The 24,574-nt window shown below is 37.8% G+C and overlaps 1 protein-coding gene across 1 annotated transcript in view; it reads left to right on the plus strand.

The window, feature by feature from the left end:
* The window catches only part of TMEM161B (transmembrane protein 161B), a 69,356-nt gene that overhangs the window by 15,497 nt on the left and 29,285 nt on the right, over positions 1-24,574 (plus strand). Inside the window, exons 2-5 of the mRNA XM_067568541.1 lie at positions 12,218-12,321; positions 18,319-18,402; positions 20,489-20,586; positions 22,409-22,565. Of these exons, the coding sequence (XP_067424642.1) occupies positions 12,218-12,321; positions 18,319-18,402; positions 20,489-20,586; positions 22,409-22,565 (443 nt within the window). The remainder of the gene's footprint in view (positions 1-12,217; positions 12,322-18,318; positions 18,403-20,488; positions 20,587-22,408; positions 22,566-24,574) is intronic.

Genomic DNA, 24,574 nt, shown 5'->3' on the forward strand with positions numbered 1-24,574 from the left:
AATCAGCAGTGACATTTTTCTGATAATCTTCCTCCCAGCTCATTTGACTCATCATTGTTTTCAGCTTTGTGAAATAGGCCCTCTTTAAAATGCCAAGTATATATATTATTGGTCTGGACTTCATTGTGCTTGCACATTATAAATGTGATCAAATCAAGATCATTTGTACTGAAGCTACCATTAACTCTTAGTTCTGTGATCAGTTCTTCTTTCTCTGTTAGGACAAGGTCTAATAAAGAATTTCACTGTTGGGCCCAACACTTATCGAGTTAAGAAATTGTCCTCAATAATGTTTAGAAATTCCAAAGATCTTTTAGTAGTGGCAGCATGAGACTTCCAGCATATGTCACTCCAGCTGAAGTCCCCCGTGATCACATTGTTTTTTCCCTATGCATTATAGATAGTTTTGTCAGGTGGTGGTCATTCTGTTCCTTATTGTGATTTGGTGGTCTATAGCAGACACCACATAAATTCTCCTCTTTGCTTTATCTGGTAGGACATTAATCCATACGCATTCAAGATAATTTTCTTCCAAGTTATCAGTGACTTGGAAAAAGGTTGATACCATTTTTGACGCATTTGACTTTCATTGGTTGTTCACTATTAAAACATGTAAAAGCTAAACTGAGTTGCAAATCAACATTAAATCTGTGGCTTCTTTTTGCTACCCAGGTGCATGCACTGTATTTATACAAATTTTATTTAAGCAATTATATAGCTTAACTTACATTTATTTAGATTCTTAAATTTTGCATTTTATTATGTTAAGAATAGTGGATGATTAATTCTTAACTTGTGATTTGTGTCAGGCTTATTTGGCTTGGAAATAGAATTCCATTAAATGTACAAAAACATCAATTTAAGATAATTTTATTTAACTAATAAAGCAATCTTAAATGTGCTGATTATATTAGAAAAACATTATCAAAAAGTTTATCAGAACATAGTTTTCCTTTTAAAACTGGTTTATTAAATGAAGGGAGCATTAACTATAGTTAGTGAATTGATTGTTTCTGGTGGTCATGTCCTTCAGGTTTTTAGATCTAGTAGATCTCATTATCACACCTACTTTTTTATCCTAGATTGGAAGAAAACAAGCTTTTCTGCTTTCTTCAGCTCCCAGTTGGTTTCTTAACTTTGAATAGACTCATTGTTGAGATGAACTAATTGAATACATTGAAATGGAGAAAATATGCAGAAGAGGCTATTCCTGTTAAAAACTGATTTAGCACGTCACTAGATTCTGGTTCCAAGTGCTTAGCCAGTGACTTTTAATTTTAGTAGTTTAGTAGTTTCAATTTTATATGAAACTTTGACAGCAAACATACTGCTTAATATCCTTTTTTAAAATTGAATTTAAATTATTTGAATATATTATTGTAAGTTTAGGCCTCAACGTAGGTTGTCATACATTCAAATGTAAAATGGGTATATTTTAAAAAATATGTATTAAATTAAAAAAAAACTTATTTTTATCCATCCTGGATAAATGCTTTTACTTTGGTGATAAATGCTGTATTAAATAGTTTACCAGGGGTTTGCATGAGGTGCAAAATGACAGCAGAACCCCTTTCTTCTGCAAATCTCTCCACAGAACACTTCCACAGTGGTGTGCGGAGAAGTAGGTGGTGGTGATAATGATATCTATGGGAAGCAGGGAGCGCTCTTCTTTTGTCTCTAGAGGGGCAGCAGCCTTCAGATAGGGGCCGCAATCATTTTTGTATGTCTCTGTGAGCCTGTTAGTGTATGTATGTGCAGCATGGAACTCTGGGCTTGCATATCCCCTAATATCCTTTACTGAACCTACTCATGCTCCTCTGTTCTTTGTCTTACACAATAGTAGAGACCAGAAAGCAACAAAAACCAGGAAAACTTGGTGGTTAAAAGAGAATTTTGAAGGGGCCTCAGAGGCAGGTACCTTTCTTGAAATTAGCTTTATTAGCATTTAATATTTACAAAACTTAAATTGCCTTTAAATACACACGGTTAGGCAGTCAGGGGTTTACATTGGTTTGAGGAAGCTTGGTTGTCCATCTATGTTGCTAAACCTTGTGAAACCCTTACACGATAGAATGGGCAACAGTAATGTCTGAAAACCAAAATTCTGACTTGCTCAACAATGGAGTGAGGCTGGGCTGAGTACTGGCTCTTGTATTGTTTAATATTATTCACTTCTCACTCCAGCTTCAACATGTGTGTCATGATATTTGAGAGGGTGTCTGTCTTACTACTAGACAAGATGGAGATTTGCTTAACATTGCAAGGTTCAGAGCTAGGATGAAGATGAAGGAGATCATCATAAGGGACGTGTTTGCAGAGGATGTAGCCCTTGTGGCTCTTGTTGTTGCTGCCCTACAACGTCTTATTACCAAATTCTCTGATTCATGTAAAATCTTTGGGCTAGCAATTAGCTTGAAGAAGATTGTTGTTATGCACCGAGGCTCTTCAGAAACAGTTCCAGATATCTTCTTAGATGGCATTCGTTTGGATGATGATGACCAATTTTTTTTACCTTGGTTCTACTCTTACCAGCAGTGTAGCTCTTGATGCTGAACTTACCAGTAGAATTGGCAAAGCAGCCAGGTCTTTTGAAAGATGGATGATAAATTGTCAACTAAAGTGAAAATCCATATTTGAGACGTGTTTTATACACTCTTTTATATGGCTCAGGAACATGGATGACTTACACGAGACATACCAGAAGACTTAACTTTCATATCAGAGGCTTGTGTAAAATACTTCAAGTAAGATGGCAAGACAGGGTGACAAATGTGGAATTGTTAAAGCTAGGGGTTCTCAAATGTTTTGCTGGGATTCCCTTTAAAAATATTTCAGACTGTGACAATCCCTTCCAAAAAGTGATGACTCCCGCCATGCCGTGCCACCCTTCTGCACTGTTGCTGGCGGTGGTGCTGCCTTCAGAGTTGGACACCTGGCCAACAGTTGCTGCTCTCCAGTCAGCCAGCTCTGAAGGGCTCAGGCTGTCAGCCCAATGCATGGCTGACAGCTGGAGCCCTGGCATGCGTGGGGGCTGACAGCTTACAACTCCCCCCCATAATTTTGCAACCCCCAGTTTGAGAACCCCTGTGTTAAACCATCCTGGTGTGTCATTCATGGGAATGTAGATTAGTAAGAAAAGACTCATGTGGCTTGGACATGTCAAGCAAATGCTGGATTACAGGATCCCAAAGAGCGTGCTGTACTCTGACATTTATGGAGGGTCAAAGAGGCAGACCACTCAGATTTTGAGATGCTTGCAAAGATGACTTAGTATCATTTGGAATCTCTGTGGATGATTGGGAAAGGAGTGCAGAATGCCGCTCTGGTTGACGGAGTCAGCATGTAGATGGCTACTTGTCAGATATAAATATGACTTTGACTACAGATATTTCATGAGTTTAATGTCTACATTTAATGAGTCCTGTAAGGTTTTCTTTGTCCTCATTCTTCCTACATCGTGTCTCAACAACCCATGCACTCATTAATTTTGGGTTGCTATTATACACTGAGTAATATTTGAATTATACTTTAATATAAGACAAAACCCTCCGAACTTTTCAAAGATGCGAGCTCCGTCCTACAAGTGTACATATTGGTATTCTACTGTGCATGCAGAAAAGTGCAACCTCATAATAGTAGGTAGGTGGCTAGTTGTGATCACTGTGCCAGGTTGGCCAAGAATCGCATGTATCTTAGGCTGTGTCTACATTTAAAATGCTACAGTATAGATGCTACCTATGCTGGTGGTAAGGGTTCTCTTATCAGCATAGGTAATCCACCTCCCTGAGAGGCAGTAGCTAGGTCAACAGAAGAATTCACAGCCCTGAGAGAAATATCTATACTGATATAAGTCCCTAGTGTAGACCAGCCCATATTTTATCTCATCCATCGAATATATTCTTTTTAAGTTCTTTGCAAAAGAGTCTGTCAAATGTTTGTAGAATACCTAGCACACTAGGGTCCCAACCTGGCTGGCTTTTGGGTACTGTGTAATATAAATGTTAAGTACTAAGAAATCTTATTCAACATAAAATGTTAGGCTTTTGAATTAGTGTTACATATGACTGTATACTGCCACGGTTTCCTCCCCACCTGAACTGAACAGAAGGGAAGTAAATTTTAATTTGGACATGTCCTGTCCCTGATCAGATGGCATTTCAGAGACTTCCTCCTCCCACCCCCACATGTAACTTCTGGCCTCTATAAATATTGTTGCATCATGGGGGCTAGAGAAGATCTAGGGCAGTGGTTCTCAACCCATTTGCCATTGTGGGCTGCATCCAATACTACCTGTATGGCCTTGAGGATGTGTCATGGGCTGCAGCTGTGTAATGACTGGGCCACAGGTTGAGAACCACTGATCTAGTATATTGCGCTACATTCCGCAAAGAGCCTTGCTGGCTATGAAAATGCATTACAAATACTTGAAAGCTTTTCAGCATTTTTTGTAGGTTTGCAAGTATAAAGTAAATGTATGTTCTGAGTTAAATTGCAAATGCACATCAGTGTTCTTTGATTCAGAATCTTATTTCTTAGATTTGTGGATTTACAGAGTTTCTGGTTGGAGTTATATTTCTGGGGATAATGTAAGTTTGCTAGGATCCCACTAGCCACTTTCTCAAGAATATAGTTGTCTCATTGTTTGGCATTCTGTGGATATCCATGTTAATTCTCAATCAAGGCCCTGATCTTGCAAACAATTGTGTATATGCTTAATTTTAAGCATGTTAAAAAGTTCACTGACTTCAGTCAAATTGCCCATGTTTAAAGTTAAGCGTGTACTTAAGAGTTTACAGGATCTGGTCTTTAGGTACAAAGCCAATGTGTATATCAATGAGATCAAAAGGGAAAAAACCCAAGATTGTTCTTACGTGTGTCTGAAAATAACCTTGGATAAAAATCAATATAGAGCTATTGAAGTGGAGCCTTGGCATAAAACTAAGAACCTTGGTGCTCTTTACTTTGTACACTTGAATTTTATTCTTCTCTAATACGTATTTAATCAAACTGCACTCTATAAAGTAAGGATATAGAAATGACCTTTTGGGAGAAGTACTTTGAGAACTTGTGTTAGTAAAGTACTTATCTATAACATTTTATTTCATTTGTAAACATAGCACAATTACCTCTCTGAGATAAGTGATATAGGTATTTTGCAACTTTATCCGAATTATTATTCTTTCCTTCTGTTCACTTTTAACTGTTATCAAAGTTAAACTTCTTGTAGTAGTAAGGGTGTGATAGTCACGGTCTCTGGAATATACATTGTTCTACCTTCCCTTTTCATTTTTTTCAACTTTAGAGGTCCTTCAAGATTTTAAGAACAGGAGGCTGCATCAGGAACCATGAAGCATTTGTCTATGCTAGGATTGTGTTTTAGGATTGTGTCCTGCTGTTGCCCACATGGGTTCAGCTTCATTAAGAGCACTTGTGTAAATAATGCACTGGCAGCTGCTAGGGTTTTAACTTTCATGTCTAGTTCTGGGTAAGATGACATGGTAAAAATGCCCATGCCCTGTCTACCCTGCAACTTAACATAGATGACAGCACTAGTACTGAAAAACATATAAACATTTTCCCAGTGAAATTCCATTAAAGGAACTGTAAATAAATGGTGTGTTATCCTGTACAAGCATAAGAAACTTTATTGTTCCTAGATACATGGCTCACAATTATCAAAGTTTAATTTTTTAATTTTGGCTTTTTTAAGTAGGGAATATGAAGCAATAAAAATTTAGTAAGGTAAGAAGTGGTGTATGACTTCTTCCAAATATCTCAAACTTGAGTAATCTAGAGAACAGGTATAGCACTCATAGTGGGATTGTAAATTTTCCCATTTTGCTGTGCCATGATGCTTTAAATCTGATTTTTGAAAGGACCATTTCTATGGTTAAATGAATAGTTCAGCTTCCATTCCCATTCAGTCCTTGATCTCACTGCTGACTTTCAATTGTGGTGACTATTTTGTGATGTAGATTCTATTTGCTGGATACCTGACTCAGGGTATGTCTGCATTGATGGTGGCAAATTCCATGCCGTTGGATCGATTGAGTGGCTCTGCACTTCCGCTCTATCAATCTGGAAATCAACTTAATAAATCCATCCCTGGAAAAAGAGTAACCCTGTTTCGATGGGAGGGCATTTCCTGTCGGCATAGTGTAGTGAAGACATCATTCTCATTAGAATTTAGGAAGTCAACGGGAGATACACAAGCTACGTAGCTTGTGTATTTTCTGTTGACTGCCGCCGAATTTCCTGATAAGTGTAGACCAGGCCATAGACTACCAACTCATTTCACATATGCCTCTTAACAGTTATAAGATGTTAACAACTTCCTGTCATCATTGAACTGATCTGGGTTTGTATTAGTGATCTGGAGATACAAGACTCTAGCTGTGAAGCTCAACTTCCTGAAAATCCTGCTGTCACTTGGAGTACAGTGTTGTAATTATTTTTTTAAGGGGTAGTGGGGGAGAAAGAACAGCTCAGATAGAAACTAGTATTGAAGCAGAGGTTTTTATTGACCAATTCTGAGTCTACATGTAGTTTTTTTTTAAGAGAATTATTACAGTGTAAAGGTCTCCCTATAAGTTCTTTATTTCTATAGAACAATTTTACTTTCCAAATACTTATCTTTCAGGAATTGATACTGCTTCTGAATTTTGAGCATGTTTGTTGTATTTGTTTGCTTTAATGGCACTTATGCAGTTTATGGGGGGGTTATATATTTATGGAATAAAATGTAAATAACATCAATTACATAGCTTGTCTTTCAGCTATTTAGTGATGAGCTAGTATATAAAATGTACCACAATTATATTGCAAAAATATCACAAATTAAAGTGAAGAGCTAAATAATGGCTATGCTAGCTTTCACATTGGACTTAAAGGAAAAAAAATATTAGAACTTATGTCCTGTGTTTCTTTATCTGTAAATGAGACTTGGAAATTCGTTTTTCTTGGCTTCTTTTTATATTAGAAATTAAGATCTTGTCTTCCCTGGGAGACTTCAGGGGAACATCTTTTCTGGGAAAATGTGCACTTTTTTTTTCTGTATCAGCGCTTAAAAATGCCTGCATCCTGACTACTATATCTTTTACCTGCAAAGAGAGACCTGCAAATTTTGTTGCTTTAGATAAGTCCTATGATGACTGGAGAGCTAGTAAAATGACATCTGAAATCAGTAAAAGGAATAATTGAGAGGAAATGATTTTTAGTCAGATTATTTCACTGAATGCTTGCTTTAACACCTTCAATTACCAATTAATAGTGTTATGGTCTTACCATTCCACTTTTGCCAGAAATACTATTTCTGTATAAGTTCTCCACTGATGATGTGCTTGTGTTATGCTTCTTCACAATTTCAGAGTGGGGGAGAAGGGGGGGAGAGGAATGTTTTTCAAGTCATTGTCAAGGATCTGAAGACTCATGGCTTCTTTATTGAAATATCAGGATTTTTTCCCAACGTGGTGAAACATGATCCTTTAACTTAAAACTACTGAATGCAGTGGCACTAGTATTGGTGTTCTGAAATGGTGAGAAGTAAACTGCAATACGTTTGACAGCATGACATTAAAGTCACACACTTCTATATTTGGGTAGTGCAGAGTGAAATCTTAAGATTAAAAAGTGGTTGGAAGTAATATCTTATCCATCATAAATCATGGAAAAATGTCTGGCATGATAATGGTGCCCAAGATTGAAAGTCACCCTCTGATTGCCAAAAGCCTGTCTACGTTACAGATCTTTACCAAGATTGCAATTGTGAAGAAGCATAGCTCAAATACAACAACGTGAGTGGAGAATGAGTTATATAGAACAAGCTATAGTTTATATTATCTTACCCTAAACTGGCAAAAGTGCAACCAGAAAGGCCATAACCCATGACTATGCTCTCAGTCTTTTTTAAAATAAGGTTATAGACTTTCAGAGGTGACTGGTAAAGGGTTTATTTTAAAATAAGGTGTGTATCCTTTTTGATTTTTGTGATGTATAAAGGTTGCCTACAAAGCTTTTTTCAAAATAAACAAACTATGCTTCTTTCTCTAGAAATATCAGGAATAGAGAGAGACAAATATATATCTTTGTGCATACAAATAATTTTGGGAGGCACTTAGACCACAAAAGGGGACTGTATAAGATATCTAGGTGAACTTGTCCACATATTAGAGCAAGACAGTCATGCTATATCACAGTGAATAGTGATGCACAAACACAGTTAGGAACTCTTTGCTAGCCATGTTGTGCGGCGAGAGCATTATACAAGTCTTTGCTTTACTGTATTTCACAAAGATAATCCAGAAGAATATTCAGAATAAAAAAAATTTTAAAATTGGAGTATATGAGCCACATAGTTACTTTTAAAGCCCCCAAAAGCACACCATGCAGTGATGTGATTCGATAGGATGTTTTCTTTGTAGTCTTTTTAGAATTTTGAGAAATAAAGCACTAAGGTATGGAGGGTGTTTTGGTGAGTTATGGGGAAAAAGGAAGTAATTTGGACAGTCAGTGACAATAATTCCTGATCATGTGCATAACTGACTCAAATAGCTTTAGTAGGTTTGGTGACATCTCACAACAATAACTTGACTAAGGAGATGAGTTTATGTGGATGTGAGAACCTACACCCAAATATATTGATAGCTCATTAGCACTTAGACCTGGTATGTCATGCGAAAACTACAAACTATCTTGTTTTCATGAGGATTTTACCTTTGTTAGTTAACTTGGGTTAGCTAACCTTGGTTAAAAACCTGCCTTTTTCCTCAAGTGAAAGGCCTCAGAGGGGTAAAGACTGGCACCTGCTCCAAATGATGCTATGATAAAACACTCCTTTGTGGAAATGTTAATGGAACTCCACCTCAAGATAGTAACAAATTCAAAGGATGAGGGACTTAGTAAGTAGAACATGTGAGGGATAGGGTGTGGGGATGGTCAGACTGACCATAAAATGTTCAGAGCAGGGACTTGATGCCAGGGAGAGTTTTATTTGCAATTAAACTAAAGGAAGCCCCAGTCACTGAACGTTCAGATGAAGTATGTTGTTCAATCCTTTCTTTGTTAGTAGAATTTTAGTTCCATGCTTATTAAAGAAACTCATGTCTTCCCTTCATCTTACTTAATATTTTTATATTAACTTATTTGGTTTTACATGTTTAAATCATCATAGTAAGAATAATCTATACTGACTCCTAACATATATCAGTTGATATACTGAGTTAGAGTGCTGATTAAATGCCACTTTGCTGTTTATAAAAGCATTGAGTTGTAAGACTTGGAGGGTGGACCTGATGGTATGGAAGCCGTGGGATTCCACATTCTTAGGGTTAGTGGAAGTGGCAATTCTGGGATTCTTCAAGTATGAGCCTGCGGAATTCAGTTTGCTAGGAGGATCATTACCTTCCCTGGACTGTGATGGGTACTGACAGGTGGCGCAACAAGAACACCGATCCATTGCTGCTCTACTCAAGCAGTTGTGAGTCAGCCAGTGACCTGGACATGGCTGACCACTTAATTGAAGCTTTGAGTTGTGCTTGCCGAGTCGGATGGGAGGAAAAGACCAAGAACTGAGACGTCACTTGTTCCAGCTGGAAATGCTGGAGTTTAGTTCATCACCTTGGAGTAGCCCAGGAACCCCCATCAACACCAAGCTGATCATCTGTGAGTAGTGAGTCACTTGCTTTGACCTAAACTGTTCACAGTTCCAGAGCTGGACAGAGAGCTATATAACATCTTTCCGGAGTTATGGTAACATGTTGGTCCATGCACCTGCTCTTGGCTGGCTCAATTCTTCACAAGGGTCACCAGTGAAGGAAGACTGTCAAAAGTTATCGGCTTCACAAAATCTGGTAAAGACCTAAACCAGGCATCAAGCTACTGTACAAGATTACTGCTTTCTCTGTGTGTCAAGGTTCCACAGCACCTAATTTTTACAGTGAATAACACCAGCGGAGGAGAACATCTTAAATATTGAGCAAGTAGGTTTTCAACAAAGTTGAAGCACATGCAATCAAGTACTTGTGCTAACCATGTTAATCAAAAACTGTTTCCAAAGAAACCTGAAAACAGGCGTTAATTTCCTTGACCTCACTAGTGTATGATACGGTTTGGCACACCGGTCTTAAAATATCAAGAGTCCTCCCATCCTGGGTTACTGATCCTCTGAGAAAGATGGTTCAGTGTGCATGTGGATGAGAAAACAAGTGCTTGGAAAAAATAGATGAACAGGTTATGCCAGTTGTCTCTTCTAGTCCCAACCTTGTTAAATCTATACATCAGTGACTTGCCACAAACCCACTCATGGAAGTTCATCTATGCAGATGACATCTGCTGCTGGCCACAGGCTCCAATTTTCTGAGCTGGGGAAGACCCTGAGTGATGATGCTGCAGAGCTGCCCGACTACTGCAAGACATGGTGCCATCAACCTAGCACCTGCAAGACAGTCTCTATTGCATTCCACCTCCACCATGCCAACATTAAGAGGGAACTAAACATCATAATGAATGACTAAAGGCTGAAGCATACCCAGCTTACTTAAGCATGACCCTTCACTGAACACTGACATACAAAAGCCACCCAAGCAAGAGAGCAGCAAGAAGGTCCAGACATGCAACAACTTTCTCAGCAAATTGGCAGGTTGCTCATTAGGAGCGGATACTCCAAACCAAAGGACCTTAGCTCTTGCCATCTTATACTCAATAGCAGAGTACTGTGTGCTGGTATGGAGTCGGTTGCACACACCAAACTTGTTGACATGCAACTCAACTCAACAATGCTTATCATAGGAACACTCTGACCAACTCATCTTCCATGGCTTCCTGTTCTGAGCCACTCTGCTTCCCCTTACTTCAGGAGGGAGATTGCATCTGGCAAGGTGCTTGAAAAGGTACATGCCAACCCAAGTTTGCCCTTGTAGGTGCTGGACTAAAAAGGTCGTTGAACATATCTTTCTTCACAATACCCACTGTGGTCAAGGCTGCCATGCCAGTATGTGACAGTGAAGTCCCTGTGGTGGGAAGACTGGTGCTTAACATCAACCATCAGTCAGTTCTTTGATACAGACCCTATTGCTTGCCCGCCTGGCTTCGACTTGCCACATCATCAGTGGACCATTCTTATTTGATTCCAGAGTGGGCAAGGTCTCTGTGCAGCCCAAACGTTGGGATCTTTGAGACGATCCAGGTTGCAGGTGCAGTACAGATCAAACAATAATACCCATGGTTGAGAAGTGCCCACTAACCAAATTTCTTGGCTTGGCAAATATGCAAATGCTAAATAAGTTGATATACTCATAATATTGAACTCATTAACATTTGGTTTTACAAGCTTTGGGGTGTCCTGCTGCATGTTCAAGAACAGAACTGGAATTAGAATTTTTAAAGCATTTAAATTTTTAGTCTAGATCTTTAAGGAAGAGTTGTATAGCATGAAATTAAATTTAAAAAAACAGCTTTTGTGGTCTGTCTTGAGTTTTTGTTCAAATAGCAAGGGATCAAAACTTGGACAAGTGATGAGGACATTATTAATCTTTCCAAAGAGTTAGAGGCTCTGTGTGGTCAGAGTATCAGATCTTAAAGTTATGCCACCCCGATTACCATCTTGCTTTTCTTTCCTTCCTCCACCTACACCCTCAATTATCAAAATTTCAATATGATTTTAATTTATCCCTTGAATTGTTAAAGTTGGAAACAACTGCTTTATATTGCTTGAATGTTGAAATTCCAACTTTCTTATAAATGTTATAAATTGTTAACTCTATCAAGCTTGTGAAGTATCTTGCTGTTAAAATCAAGTAAGAATTGAAGTGAGAACAAAAAGCAAGATGGTAATCAGTGATGTAATTTTAAGGTCTGATATGTTGTGAAACGCCATATCCAAAAATAAATGGCTTGTACCACTGGAGTGCAGGGAAATCCTTGCTTTCTTGGATGCATTTCTAGCACTAAGGATTCATGAGCTGTCAGACAGGACACTTATTACTGGTCCCATGGTCTAGCAGTGCCTTTTTTAGAGCAGGTCTAGGACTGATTGTAGCAAGTCTCAGACCATTTCATTAAATTGTTTTGTATGCCTCTCATTTGTGTGTGTGTGTGTTTTTTTTTTTTTTTTTTTTGTTAAACAATTTCATTAGACTTCCTATAAAAGGTTGTTTTTAAAATATAAAAAATGTGTACTTCAGCATTTTTACATCTACTGACTTAACTTATTCCTCCACAGGGTGTGATAGGTGTACAGCTCGTGGTTACCATGGTGATGGCTAGTGTCATACAGAAGATCATACCTCACTATTCTCTAGCTCGTTGGCTTCTCTGTAGTGGCAGGTAAGATAGCAAACAGCTAATTGCTACAGTATACATTTATGTGGTGACACCGGTTATAGAGTCTAGAAATCAGAAAATTAAACTAATCAGGAAAGGTTTAAACCGTTTCCACAAAATGCAACCATCTGCATCATTTGCACCTGATGTAGAAGATTATGATATTATGACATCAGACCATACACTGAAAATATAATGAAATTCTCATCGTAAAGGAACAGTGTTAAGGTTATATGGTAAAGCATTCTATTAGTTGACTGACATTTTTTAAGAGATGAGCTATACAACACTTTTTAATATTAAGATACAGCTTAGTTCTTGCTGTCCCACAGTGCTCAACTTCTCTCTGCAGTGACTCTGTGTGCCTGACTATCTCTCTCTTTCTCTCTCACTTTGCCTTGCATATAAGTAGGAGTTAGAAATTTACCAAAAATCCTATTTTCTGATTATTTCATAGGGCAAGATTTGTGTAAATTTCAATATACTGCTCCCTCAGAACAATAGATCAGACCTAATGGGTTGCAAAGGGAGCATTCCCAATATGATTGTTTTCATAATAACTAAAAACAGCAGCTGCTGTGAATGTAAATCTTTATCTTAAATTTTAGAAAACTGTAGTTGGTTTATTCTTCCATAGAAACTCTATTATCATAGATAGCATTCTCCAGATTTTAGCAATAACCTTCTAAATTTAGTGAATAGTCCTGAATCATCATTTTTTTCAGTGATATCTGAAATATACTTGGATTATGCATACGTTGTCCAGGCACTTTACTGGTATTTCTACATGATTTTCCACTACCATTGTCTTCCACAGTTTAGGGCTACCTTGCTTTTTAAAAAAAAAAAAAAAAAAGGGGGGGGAGCAGCAAACACAAACAACCCTCCCTCCCCCACCACTCCATCTTATTACAAGGTGGAATTGTGGTAATGGATTAGGGTAGCCTTTATTTGAGCACAAGCTGGTGCCAACCCCTGTCCTTGAAAAATAACTTGAGTCCCCTAAGAGTGCATACTTATATACTGATATTTTTAAAATGTCCTATTTAGCAGGTATGCATATTGGGAGCTGGTGAGTTTCAAGGAAGAGAGGGGAATGATGGTAATTGGCCAGGTAGATGACCTAAATTTGCATGGAACTCTTACATTTCTTTTGCCTGTGCAAGGGGTCTCACTGCTGGGCATTATTTGCAGGATATTAAGCACCACAGCAGCAAAGTCTTTGGTGCTCCAGAAATAATTAGTGAACGCCTTCCTTTTTCAAGTGAAGATGAAATTGCTAGCACCCTTTATCTTGAAACAGGTGTGCATGGAGTTTTTTGAGTTTAGTAACTTTCAAATAGCATTCTTCTCTTCCCCTTTCCTATATCCCCTTAAAAAACAGAACACAAATGCAGTAACAGGAGATGAGTGAGGTATTTTTAGAACACCTAAGTATCCAAAACACAAGACCTGGTAGTAATGGGGGATGTTTACTTTCCATCTGATGTGTGTCATTAATGTGGCAGAACACATTGTCCAACAAGTTCTTGGGATGTATTTGGGTCAACATTTTGTTTAAGAAGGTGGAAACAGTAACAGGAGGTCAGCTATATGAGATTGGATTCTGACTAATGTGGAGGAATTGGATGAGAAGACAAGGATGGAAGGCTACTTGGGTGAAAGAGATCTCAAAATGATAGTTCATTATTCTAAGTAAAGGAAGAAGTCAGAGCAGCAGAATAAGAACAATGGACTTCAGAAAAGCAGACTTCGACATGGGCCCCATAGGAAGGAAAGCTCAGGGAAAAGGGAGTTCAGGAGAGAGGGCAGTTTCTAAGAGACCATATTAAAGGCACAATAGCAAACTGTCTTGGTGCAGAGGAAAGACAGACCAATATCTGGGGCTCTTTCATGACCAGAAATCAAACAGTGAAAACAAGGACAAATTGTTAAGGATGAGAATAAAAGAATAGCACTAGTATATAGGGACAGAATCAGAAAGGCTAAGGCACAAAGAGTTTAACTAGTAAGGGACGTAAAAGGCATTATGAAGAAGCTCCTATAAATACATTAGAAGCAAGGGAAAGACAAAGGATGGTGTAGGCCCATTTAATTAATGAGGAAAGAGACTGATAACGGATGAAGCAAAGAAGACTGAAGCGTTTTAAGGCCTGTTTTAAGTCAGTCTTCACTGAAATGGTTAACCGTGACCAGATGCTTAACACAGTATTAACCGGGGGAAGGAACTTAGGCCAGAATAGGGAAAGAACAGGTTAACGAATATTTCAATAAATGAATGTATTCATGTTTGCAGCATCTGATGAAATTTACCCTAGAGTACTTAAGGATCTAGTTGAAGCAATCTAAGAAGTACTAGCAATAACTTTTAAGAGCTCATGTAGGATAGGTGAGGTTCCAGAGGACTGGAGAAGGGCAAACGTAGTACCTGCCTTTAGAAAGGGGAAAGAAGAGGACCTTGGAAATTATAGACCAGTCAACCTGATAACTTGTTGAGCTATCTTTACAATTATTAAGTTATTAAACAATCAATTTGTAAGTACCTAGAAGTTAATTGGGTGATAATTAACAACCCGCGTGGATTTGTCAAGAAAAAATCATGCCAAACCAACCTAATTTTCTTCTTTGATAGGGTTACTGGCCTACTGGTTAAGGGGGAAGCTGCAGAGATTATATTCATATTCATTTTTAGTAAGGTTTCTGATGCAGTCCCACATGACATTCTCGTAAGCAAAGTCAGGGAATGTGGTCTACATGAAATTACTGTAAGATGGATTTACAATTAATGAAAAGCCATTCTCACAGAATAGCTATCAGTGATTCACTTTCAAACTAGGAGGACACTTTAAGTGGGGATCCTACAGAAAACTGCCCTGTGTCTGGTGGTAGTCAGTATTTTTGTTGTTAACTTGAATGATGGAGTAGAGAGTACATTTAAAATATGTGGATGACATGAAGATGGGATGATGGGTTACAGGCACTTTGGGGGAGGGTTAGAATACAAAATGATCTTGATAAGTTGGAGAATTGGTCTAAAATAAATATGAAATTCAGTGATGACAAGTGCAAAGTTCTACACTTAATAAAGGAAAAATCAGATGCACAAGTACAAAATGGGGAATAGCTGGCTAGGCTGTAGTATTGCAGAAAAGTATCTGGGCATTTATAGTGGATCACAAAGAGAATGAGTTGTCAATATGGTTATGTTGTGAAAAAAGCAAATGTCATTCTTACAGTATATAAACTAGGAGGCAACTGTTCCTCTACTCAATGCTGGGAGGCCTGAAATGGTGTCTGCATCCAGTTTTGGGTATCAAACTGTAAGAAAGAAATGGAAAAATCAGAGTTCAGAGGAAAGCAAAAAAATAAGAGGTTTAGAGAACCTGATCTATGAGGAAAGGTTGAAAAAATGGAATATATTTAGTCTAGAGAAGAAAAGACTGAGTGTAGGGATAGAAGTCTTCAAATACGTCAGAGGTGGTCAGTTGTCTTCCATGTCCACCAAGTAGGCCAAGAAGTAATTGACTTAGTTTGCAGCAAGTGTACTTTAGGTTCATATCAGGACAGACTTTCTGACTAAAAGATAGTTAAGCTTAGCTGCATACATAAATAAATTAAATCTACAAGTATATTAATATTTGAACAGGAATTGATTTTTTTTCAGCTTTTTTAGCTCATTACTGATACAAAATTTGGGTTGTGTGAAGTCCAACTCCCACCACATGCTGTGGTAGGCATGTGTAGGACCCATGGATCTTGAAAAGTGTGTTTGGGGGAGGGTAATTGATGATCATTGTCGTAGTGGAGGTGTGTGCGTAGTTTGTCTGGTGCTGCTTTGAGTTAGTGGGTGTACCTCATCCAGTGCATTAAATGCCCCAATAGCTATGTGGGTGAAACCAGACAATCACTATGCTCTTGAATTAACTTCTACAGAAAAATAAGACAAAAACACCTTACCACCCAGAGGCGAATACTTTTCACAAAACGATCATTCCATATCTAATGTCTTAGTCCTCATCCTCAAAGGAAACCTTCAAAAGATGAGCCTTGGAACTTAAATTCATAACTGTGCTAGATACCAAAAATCATGTGCTCAATAGACTCACTGGATTTCTGCCTCTTTACAACCCACTTACGCTCCTTTCTCCTATGACTACACAAGTGTTAACTACCCATTTCACCTTGAATGGTCTTATATAATACATTAACTCCTTATGCTAAACAATCTGTTCCATCTTATATTTAGCTGTGACAGAGTACTTTTCCCAAACCTGAAGGAAGTTTGTATAGCTCGAAAGTTTCGCTTTCATTAACGGAAATCCGTCCAATAGAAGATATTACCTCGCCCACCTTGCCTCTCTAATATCCTGGGAACAACATGACTACAACACAGCAAATAATTGTCATAGTATTCATTACCAAAGATAATTCAAGGGAGATTCTTCCTTCTGTCAAGCAGCAAAGTCCCATCCTTAGGAGCACTGACAGTCTTAGGAAAGACAAGTCATGTTTCTTGTATTTAGATTTGCCAGGCAGCCACATGGTCATTGTTATATAAATTCTCCCATATTTTACATTTTGATCGATCAATGGTATTTTAGCTATTGCCATTTTTTGGCAGAAGTCATTGCCATTGTGCCCCAGGGAAGATGGAGGATATATAAAGTACCTTGTTTTAGATGTCCATATTTAAAGGATGCTTCTGCTTCCCATCCTGGAGGCACATGGCTATGAAAATCCCATTGTAATGGATCTGCAGACCTGAGCACAATAAAGAATAGGAAAAATTGTACTTAGCTGAAAATTCCCCTCCCCCCCCGCGAGTAATGAGGTCCACAGATCTGGCCTGCCCTGTAGACAAATTGAATCATCCAAAATGGAGGAGGAAACTGACATCCAGTGATTTGGGATTGTTTCCATTTGAGGAATTTCCCAGGCTCAGCTGTAGGAGAAATTGTGCCTTTTCATCCAAGTATATTTAATGCAATCCATAATTTAGGAAAGTAGATTTGAATTATTCTGACTTGGAAGTTTCCTCAACTAGGGGGAACTTCAGTAGGCGCAAGCCATTCCCCTGCTCAATGACCGACAGGTCTGATTCTGGCCCCAAGTTACAAGCAGTCTGAAGAACATGTTGAAACAGATCTTTGGACCTTATTTCTTTAAGAAAGGAAACTTTGAGGTAATTGCAGGTACATTTTCCCATTGTTGTGGTGTCTTTAATACTTATGCCCCTCCCTCCCCCCTCAGCTTCAACATTCCAGAATGAAAATGTGGCTGATATATCAGCTCACCAGCTGAAGGAGAAGGAACTTTTTTTGTTTGTTTGTGTAAACTCTCTTGTTTTTGGAACTGAAGGACCAGGGTTTTAGTCAGTTACGAACTGTCTGGCATAGAAGATAGGGCTGTGTGTGCCACATGAGGAATCGGCCAGCTCCATCTTCTCTGTATTTTCTGCAATAGTTGTTCCAGAATATAACTTCCACATATGGACAGGTTAGTCTGGAGTAAAAGTGACTTCATTCTGGAATAATTTCTCATTTTCTGAAAGGTGTAATCATTCCAAAATAATATCCACACAGGGGAGTCATTGCAGAATAATGGAATAGCTATGCCAGTCAATTCCCTCCATTTAGACAAGGCCATAATTGCTGTATTTGTAATGTTCACTTAAACCAGTTCAGTGCTTTAATGTGTAAGAGCATTTCTTGTAAAATTTAAGATTGTCCATACATTCCCTTACTAGCTTAGGATCTGAGCAACTTAAGCTTCCCAAATAAACACAAGTAGTTTTCTGTTCACCTCAAAGAAGAAATGAAGGTTTAGCCTTAACTGTTTGAGGGTTCAGTTTCCTCCCACTCCCCCTCTCTCACACACTGAAGTAAATATTTCATTGAGAAGCAGCAGGTAGCAAATGCTTTAATATGTAATTTATAACTCATGCTTTTATATAAGAGTTCAATTGCTCTTGTTTGTGTTTTTACCTAATATTTCTTTTAGTTTACGATGGTATCAACATCCCACTGAAGAAGAATTACGAATTCTTGCAAGAAAGCAACAAAGGGGAAAAAGCAAAAAAGATAGGTAACTATTTTATGTAATAAACTTAAGCACTTTAACATACTGCTGCCATTTGTCCTCTGCTTCTGTTTTTAACCTACTTCAAAATTTCTTTTTAATAAACTTTTTGAAAGTATTTGGTTCAGTCTTTAGTTCAAATTCAAGCTTTTTTAGAGGAATTCTCTTACCAAAGCCTTTTCTCATACTATCACTTTCAAATTTCCTGTTCCATTTCAGCATCCTGTTTGTTTTTGTATGCATCTACTGTGCAATGAATTGGGAGATTGAGATTTTCTCTAGTAGCTAAAAGGAAACTGGTTTTAATGTTTTGTTACCAGACCTATTATCTTATTCATCCATAAACTACATCTGTGGTCTATTAACCAGATGTGAAAGCAGTATTATTGCTTAGCTTTACCCTCCAATTTATGTTGACATTCATCTTGAAAATCTGTTCACACAGAAATTTGAAAATGAAACAATTTATGCAATACTTCCTTCAATTTTCACAGTAGTCCATTTTGATTCAATAAGCCTTTCTCACTTCTTGATTTTGTTATAATAAATTAAAGCAAAAATAACATATATTACCAGTTTATATCTAAATTGAAAGCTATTCATGTGAATACCTAAAATCATTGATACATATGTACTAGTAATCTGAAAAATTTCTACACCAAAACTTTCAAGGTTTGAGTTAACATTGCTGAACTGCATAGCCCACCAATGCAAACCATTAAAGCAAGAAAAGAAGCATCTAAGTCATTCAATACCAATCTACTGTCCAATCATCAGTAGCCTTTCTCAACCTGAACTATCTTCCACCATCCACAGTCTGAATATTCATTCAGACTCTCATTCAGAAGTCGTAATGCAGCTTCAACTCTAACAGTAAATATAATACACCAGTAAGGGCATACATACAAACTCCAGTTAGTCTTGCTGGTGATACACAAGCCAGGAAAGAATCCCGTTCACTCTCCTATAGCTGTGCTGTGGCTGCAGTTAGAATAAGTAGAGTAAGGTTTTACTAAATTAAGCAGATATGACTCCGATTGTAGAACAGTTTCTTTGAGGAGTAGAAAAAGGTCTTACATTTGTTTTTATTTGATTAACAAGAGAATTGGTATGCCAGACCTTGCCAAACATCCCAGCATAACAGGATCTGTAACTCTAAGGGTATGTTTCCATTGGGAAAAAATAAAATCTGCGGCAGCAAGTCTCAGAGCCCAGATCTACAGACTCGAGCTTGTATTAGGCGCTAAAAATAGCAGTGTAGATGTTCCCACTTGGGTTCTGAGACGTAGCCTCCTTGCCAGATATCAAAGCTGGTGCTCCAGATCAAGCAGGAATATCTACGCTGCTGTTTTTAGTGCTGTAGTACAAGCCTGAGTCTGTAGACCCAGACTCTGAGATTTGCTGCCACAAAGGGGGTGGGGGTGGGTGGGGGTGCGTGTTAGGGAGGGGAGGGGAAGGGAAGGGAAGGAGAAGGGGATTTCTTGTGTGTTAGACATACCCTATTAGGCTTCAAGACTGCGTAGAGCCTCTGGTCCCAGTCAGTGCTTGTATGTATTTTGTTCCGATATTAATAGACTGTTGCAACCAAATGTTTCCTCTTTTCTTATTCAGCTAGAGCCCTTCTGTTCTGTGCTGATGATCCACACACTCCCCCAACACCACCAGTTATCTTCAAAACTGGGTAACTGATCAGTAATTCCAGTAAATATTTCTAAACTTTCAAACCCCATCTGATGACAGTTGGCGTTCTTTCAGCATGACTTTAACACTGCTTTCTGTCAGTCTCCAGCTTAGATACTTGAGCCTCACCTTCAAAGCCTCAGCTTGGCATTGCTGGATAATTTAGACCCACATGTACAATCAGAATGGTATTTCAAACTTTGACATGGTAAAGCTAATAAACATGCTCATCTCAATTATTATCTTGATGTGTGTAGATTTTAACTCAAATTACATTTTTTATACATAGAAAACTTCAAATATGAAAAAGTTCACCATACAACAACTTTCAAAAGAGCTTAGTATGGAAATCTAGGTGATGTTATAACAGTGGATGGATTTTTGATTAGTTGTGTATATATGGCTTTTACAGAAAATATAATGGTCATATTGAAAATAAACCATTAACCATTCCTAAGGATATTGATCTTCATCTGGAAACAAAATCTGTTACTGAAGTGGACACTTTAGGTAAGGATAAATTATTGTAATCGGTTGCATGTTATCCCAAATATATTCTGTGATTACAATATGTTCTTTTCCATCAAGCACATTTTTATTTGTTATATATACTGGAATATTTTTATGGCTAATGAGAAACTAAAAACACAATTTATTGTAAAGAGAGAAATTGGCTGAAAACTAATAATTAGGGTTAGAGCTCTTCTCTTGTTCCTGGGGTGACATCTTAGTATCTGTATTAAAGAGAGGAATAGGTGAGTGAAATTCAGCATAAAGGAGCTATATTGCTACAACAGACATCTCTAGCAATGTAAGAGGACACTGGAAAGGATCGGATCATACATAATGTACCTGAAAACGTGACGAAATATGGTCATATGTTAGTGTAGAAAGATGAGATCATTGGTGGATGTGGAAAATAAACCTTCTGTGTAGATAAAACTACTAGAAGTACATGGGGATTTGGACGGTGGGGGAAACCTGAATATCTCATCCAGATATCTGAAATTCAAAAGTAAAATATTTAGAAATCACAAGAGAAACAAGCAGATAAAAATAACTTAAGTTCTCGGGATGGAGGTTGTGTCCCAATATCAGGACCATGACATAGCTATAAATAGGCATATGTTGTGCTGAGGACCCTTCACAGAGCTTAAATTGGACATGACAGAGATTAAAATGTTTAATCCAAAACAGAAAGACACAATGTTTGAAACTAGCGTGTGACCAAAGAGAGAATTTACAAATGTCAATAAGTACAAAATAAGATGACTATTATTCTAAAGAGCCTTCCTGACAGTAAAGCAAGTGTGCTAGAAAAAGATGATTAGCACATCGGTAGACCCTACGCTGTATCATTTTTTAAAAAAAAATCTTGTTATAATGAAATAGGTCACTCTTATTTTGAAGTAAGTGTCCCCACACAGGTTTGCATTGAAATAACTGATTTACAACCAATTTAGTTTTAGTTTCAGTTAACTTGTAGACAAGACCTGAGACAAGTGCTTTGCAGGAACCTTTCACTTAGTGTCTGAACTTGTAATGTGTGAAGGGGCTAGGGAAGGGTGGTGTGCAGTTTGTACATATTAGAGTTAGGAACTGCACTTTGCAGTTGCTAAAGTTCACAGAAGAGAAGCTTTCCTTGCAAACGTCCTAATATGTGGGAGACATGGCATATCAGTGGTTTCTAGCCAAATAATTTCAGATTATAGAATTTACAAGTTTTTTTGCAAGCCCGCAGAGTATCAAAATCTTGAAGAAAAAACATCTTTTTATTGATTTATTTTTTAAATTTTTTTTTAAAGAAGGGTGGGGGAGCAATTCGATTAAAAAAAATGTTAAGCAAACATTACAGGTTAAATTGTTAAGCACTCAGATGATAAAATGTAAGCTAGGTAGAACCCAAACTGTTTGGCTCTTGGTCTTGAATTGCAGCTGGAAATAAATTGGAAGTCATTTCATATTTTGGACTTCAGGTGAAGGACTCCCTTAAAAAACCTGAATACTAAATAATATTTGACCATAATACTAGAGCCTTCTGCATTTGATGAGGTCTCTGAATGGAATTAATGTATTAGCCCTGTGTACTTCATGTTACAATAATCCCAGCCCAGAAGTGAAAAAGGCATGGATAAATTATGAAGTGCAGAAAAGCAAAAGCACTATTTTACTGCTGCTACTTCGATATCTTGGATCTGCCTGGACATCAAGAAGCAGCAGTTTGTAAAGACTTGAAATATATTTCTTTTAATCGTGGTCCCTCTTTCATTTTGTCATTGTTTGTCTTAAAGTTCACTTATGCTTTTGGTTCCTGAAAACCTTTATTTTTCAGCATTGCATTATTTTCCTGAATATCAGTGGTTGGTGGATTTCACATTTGCAGCTACAGTGGTGTACTTGGTAACTGAAGCCTACTACAGTTTGATGAAGCCTTCGCAGGAAATGAATATCAGTATAGTCTGGTGTCTGCTTGTTTTGGCTTTTGCCATGTATCCTTTGCTGTGTTCCTAAATTGTTTTATTTATTACTTTTCAAATGCTGATTTACATCCCCCTATACTTCACAAATGGTAACTATAGATTTAGTGCTGAATAAAAAAATTAACACTTGGAAAAGGATCCTGGATATCTGTCATTATCTGGCATTATCATTAGTTTGTGAATCTTAATACTGGATTGTGTTCATGAGTACATTAATTTTATTTAATTTTTTTCTATAACAGCAAAATATTAATGCTGATTTGTAAGCCTGCAGTATCAGTCTCCTCACAATGCTGTATTTCTGAACTAACTTTGTTTTGCTGAACTGTGCAATCAGGGAGAAAAGGCATGAAAAAGATTAAAGGTAGCATCATTTGGTCAGTTTACTACCTGACAACTTTTGTCTGATATAACCTTCCCCAGCTGAATGGTACTGTACTATAGAAAATCAGTTAGTACAAGGTGTGAAATGAATCCAGAGTTTTGAAAGTTTTTTTCACTGCACCAGTAAAAGTTCCTGTCTCAGATCTTTAGTGTTAATGAGTGGTAAAGCAGAACAATATGTCCAGCTGCCATATAGACAAATGTACTAATTCTTGCTGGAGGCAGGTTTGAAGGAGCATGTGATGTTGAGAGCCAGAGGAGAAAGAGCCATTTGGTAACAGAATAGAAAGCGAAAGGGGGTGTAGACAGATGAGACCAGAGAAATAGGTGGGGGTGATATTATGAAGAACTTTGAAGATGAAGAGTTGAACATAATGCGGTAGTATAGTAAAAACTATGCAGAGCTTCTAGGAGGCATAAAACATCAGAACAGCTACAGAGGCAGCTAACTGGATATGCTGGAGCAGGTGGATGCAAGAGACATGAATCCATGAGGTAGGAAGGTGCAGTAGTCAGTGAGAAGAAAAACAGGTTTTTACTATTGAGGATGAAGAAGAAACAGTTGATTTTAGAGATGTGAGGTGATGACTCACCTGGCTTGAGTGAGAGTCTGATTATGAAGAGAGCAGAGTCAGAGGTGGGTTAGGAGGCAGACTAACTTCCTTGCTGTTCCAGCTTCTACTAGCCAGATATTGAAACCTGCTATGGTAGGATTAATATAAAATATGGATCCCCTACAGGGATTCCTGTTGTAATCCATCTTTGGTATCAGTGCCAGCTAGTAAGTGTCAGGTAAAACTTCAGAGCCCTGTTGAGTTAATGAGCTGGCACAACCTTTGCATCTTTACATGTTCTGCTCATCTATACCTGTTAATAAAATGTGTGCCTTGATTATACTAAGGTACCCAAAATAGCCTGAAAAACAGATGAGATCCAAAAAAAGTTTGCAGTCAGTTACTTGTTGGATTGTCATCCTTTGAGGAACTTGCTTTAATTGCCTGGTACTTAAAAGCAGGGATTCAATTAGTGTAAAGATGTTTTATGGTACAACACAATGAGATTATATCACTTTTGGTTTATCAAATTTAGGTCTAGTGCATATTAATGTAGGTTACCACTACACATGTAACCCCCCACCTTTCTTCAGAAAAGGTAACAAAACTTTTCATGTCCGTAACTCTTCAAGATCCTCCTTGCTCTGTAGACCACCTCCTTCCCAGTACTTCAACTAAAAACACAGGTTTTACAGTGCCCCCAAAGGCTCTTTGTATTTGAGCTATTGTAAGTCAAAGGGGGCAGTGAATTCCAAAATTTGAAGAGCTTTCACAGAGAATGTCCTATCACAAGTGCTCTTTCAAAGGGAGCACTAGCTCATATTTTTCTGCTGATCATAATTGTGGAAGTATTGTATGGCCTGCCTCTCCCCTCCTACCTTCCCCATTTAGGGCCTAATAGGTCAAAATCAACATCTTAAACTCTATCTGGAAGCTAAAAGGTAGCTGATGTAGTTAGTGAAAAACAGATTCAGATGCTTGGGCCAGGATACAACCTTTAACATGTAGCTGGACACATTCTGCACTAGCTTCATTTTCCAAATAGTTTTAAAGAGTACGTATATTGGAGAAGTCGTAAGT

The sequence above is a fragment of the Emydura macquarii genome, unplaced genomic scaffold (genome assembly GCF_026122565.2).
Source record: "Emydura macquarii macquarii isolate MOO-44397 ecotype Brisbane River unplaced genomic scaffold, CSIRO-AGI_Emac_v2 contig_2897, whole genome shotgun sequence".
NCBI classification, from domain to species: Eukaryota; Metazoa; Chordata; order Testudines; family Chelidae; genus Emydura; species Emydura macquarii.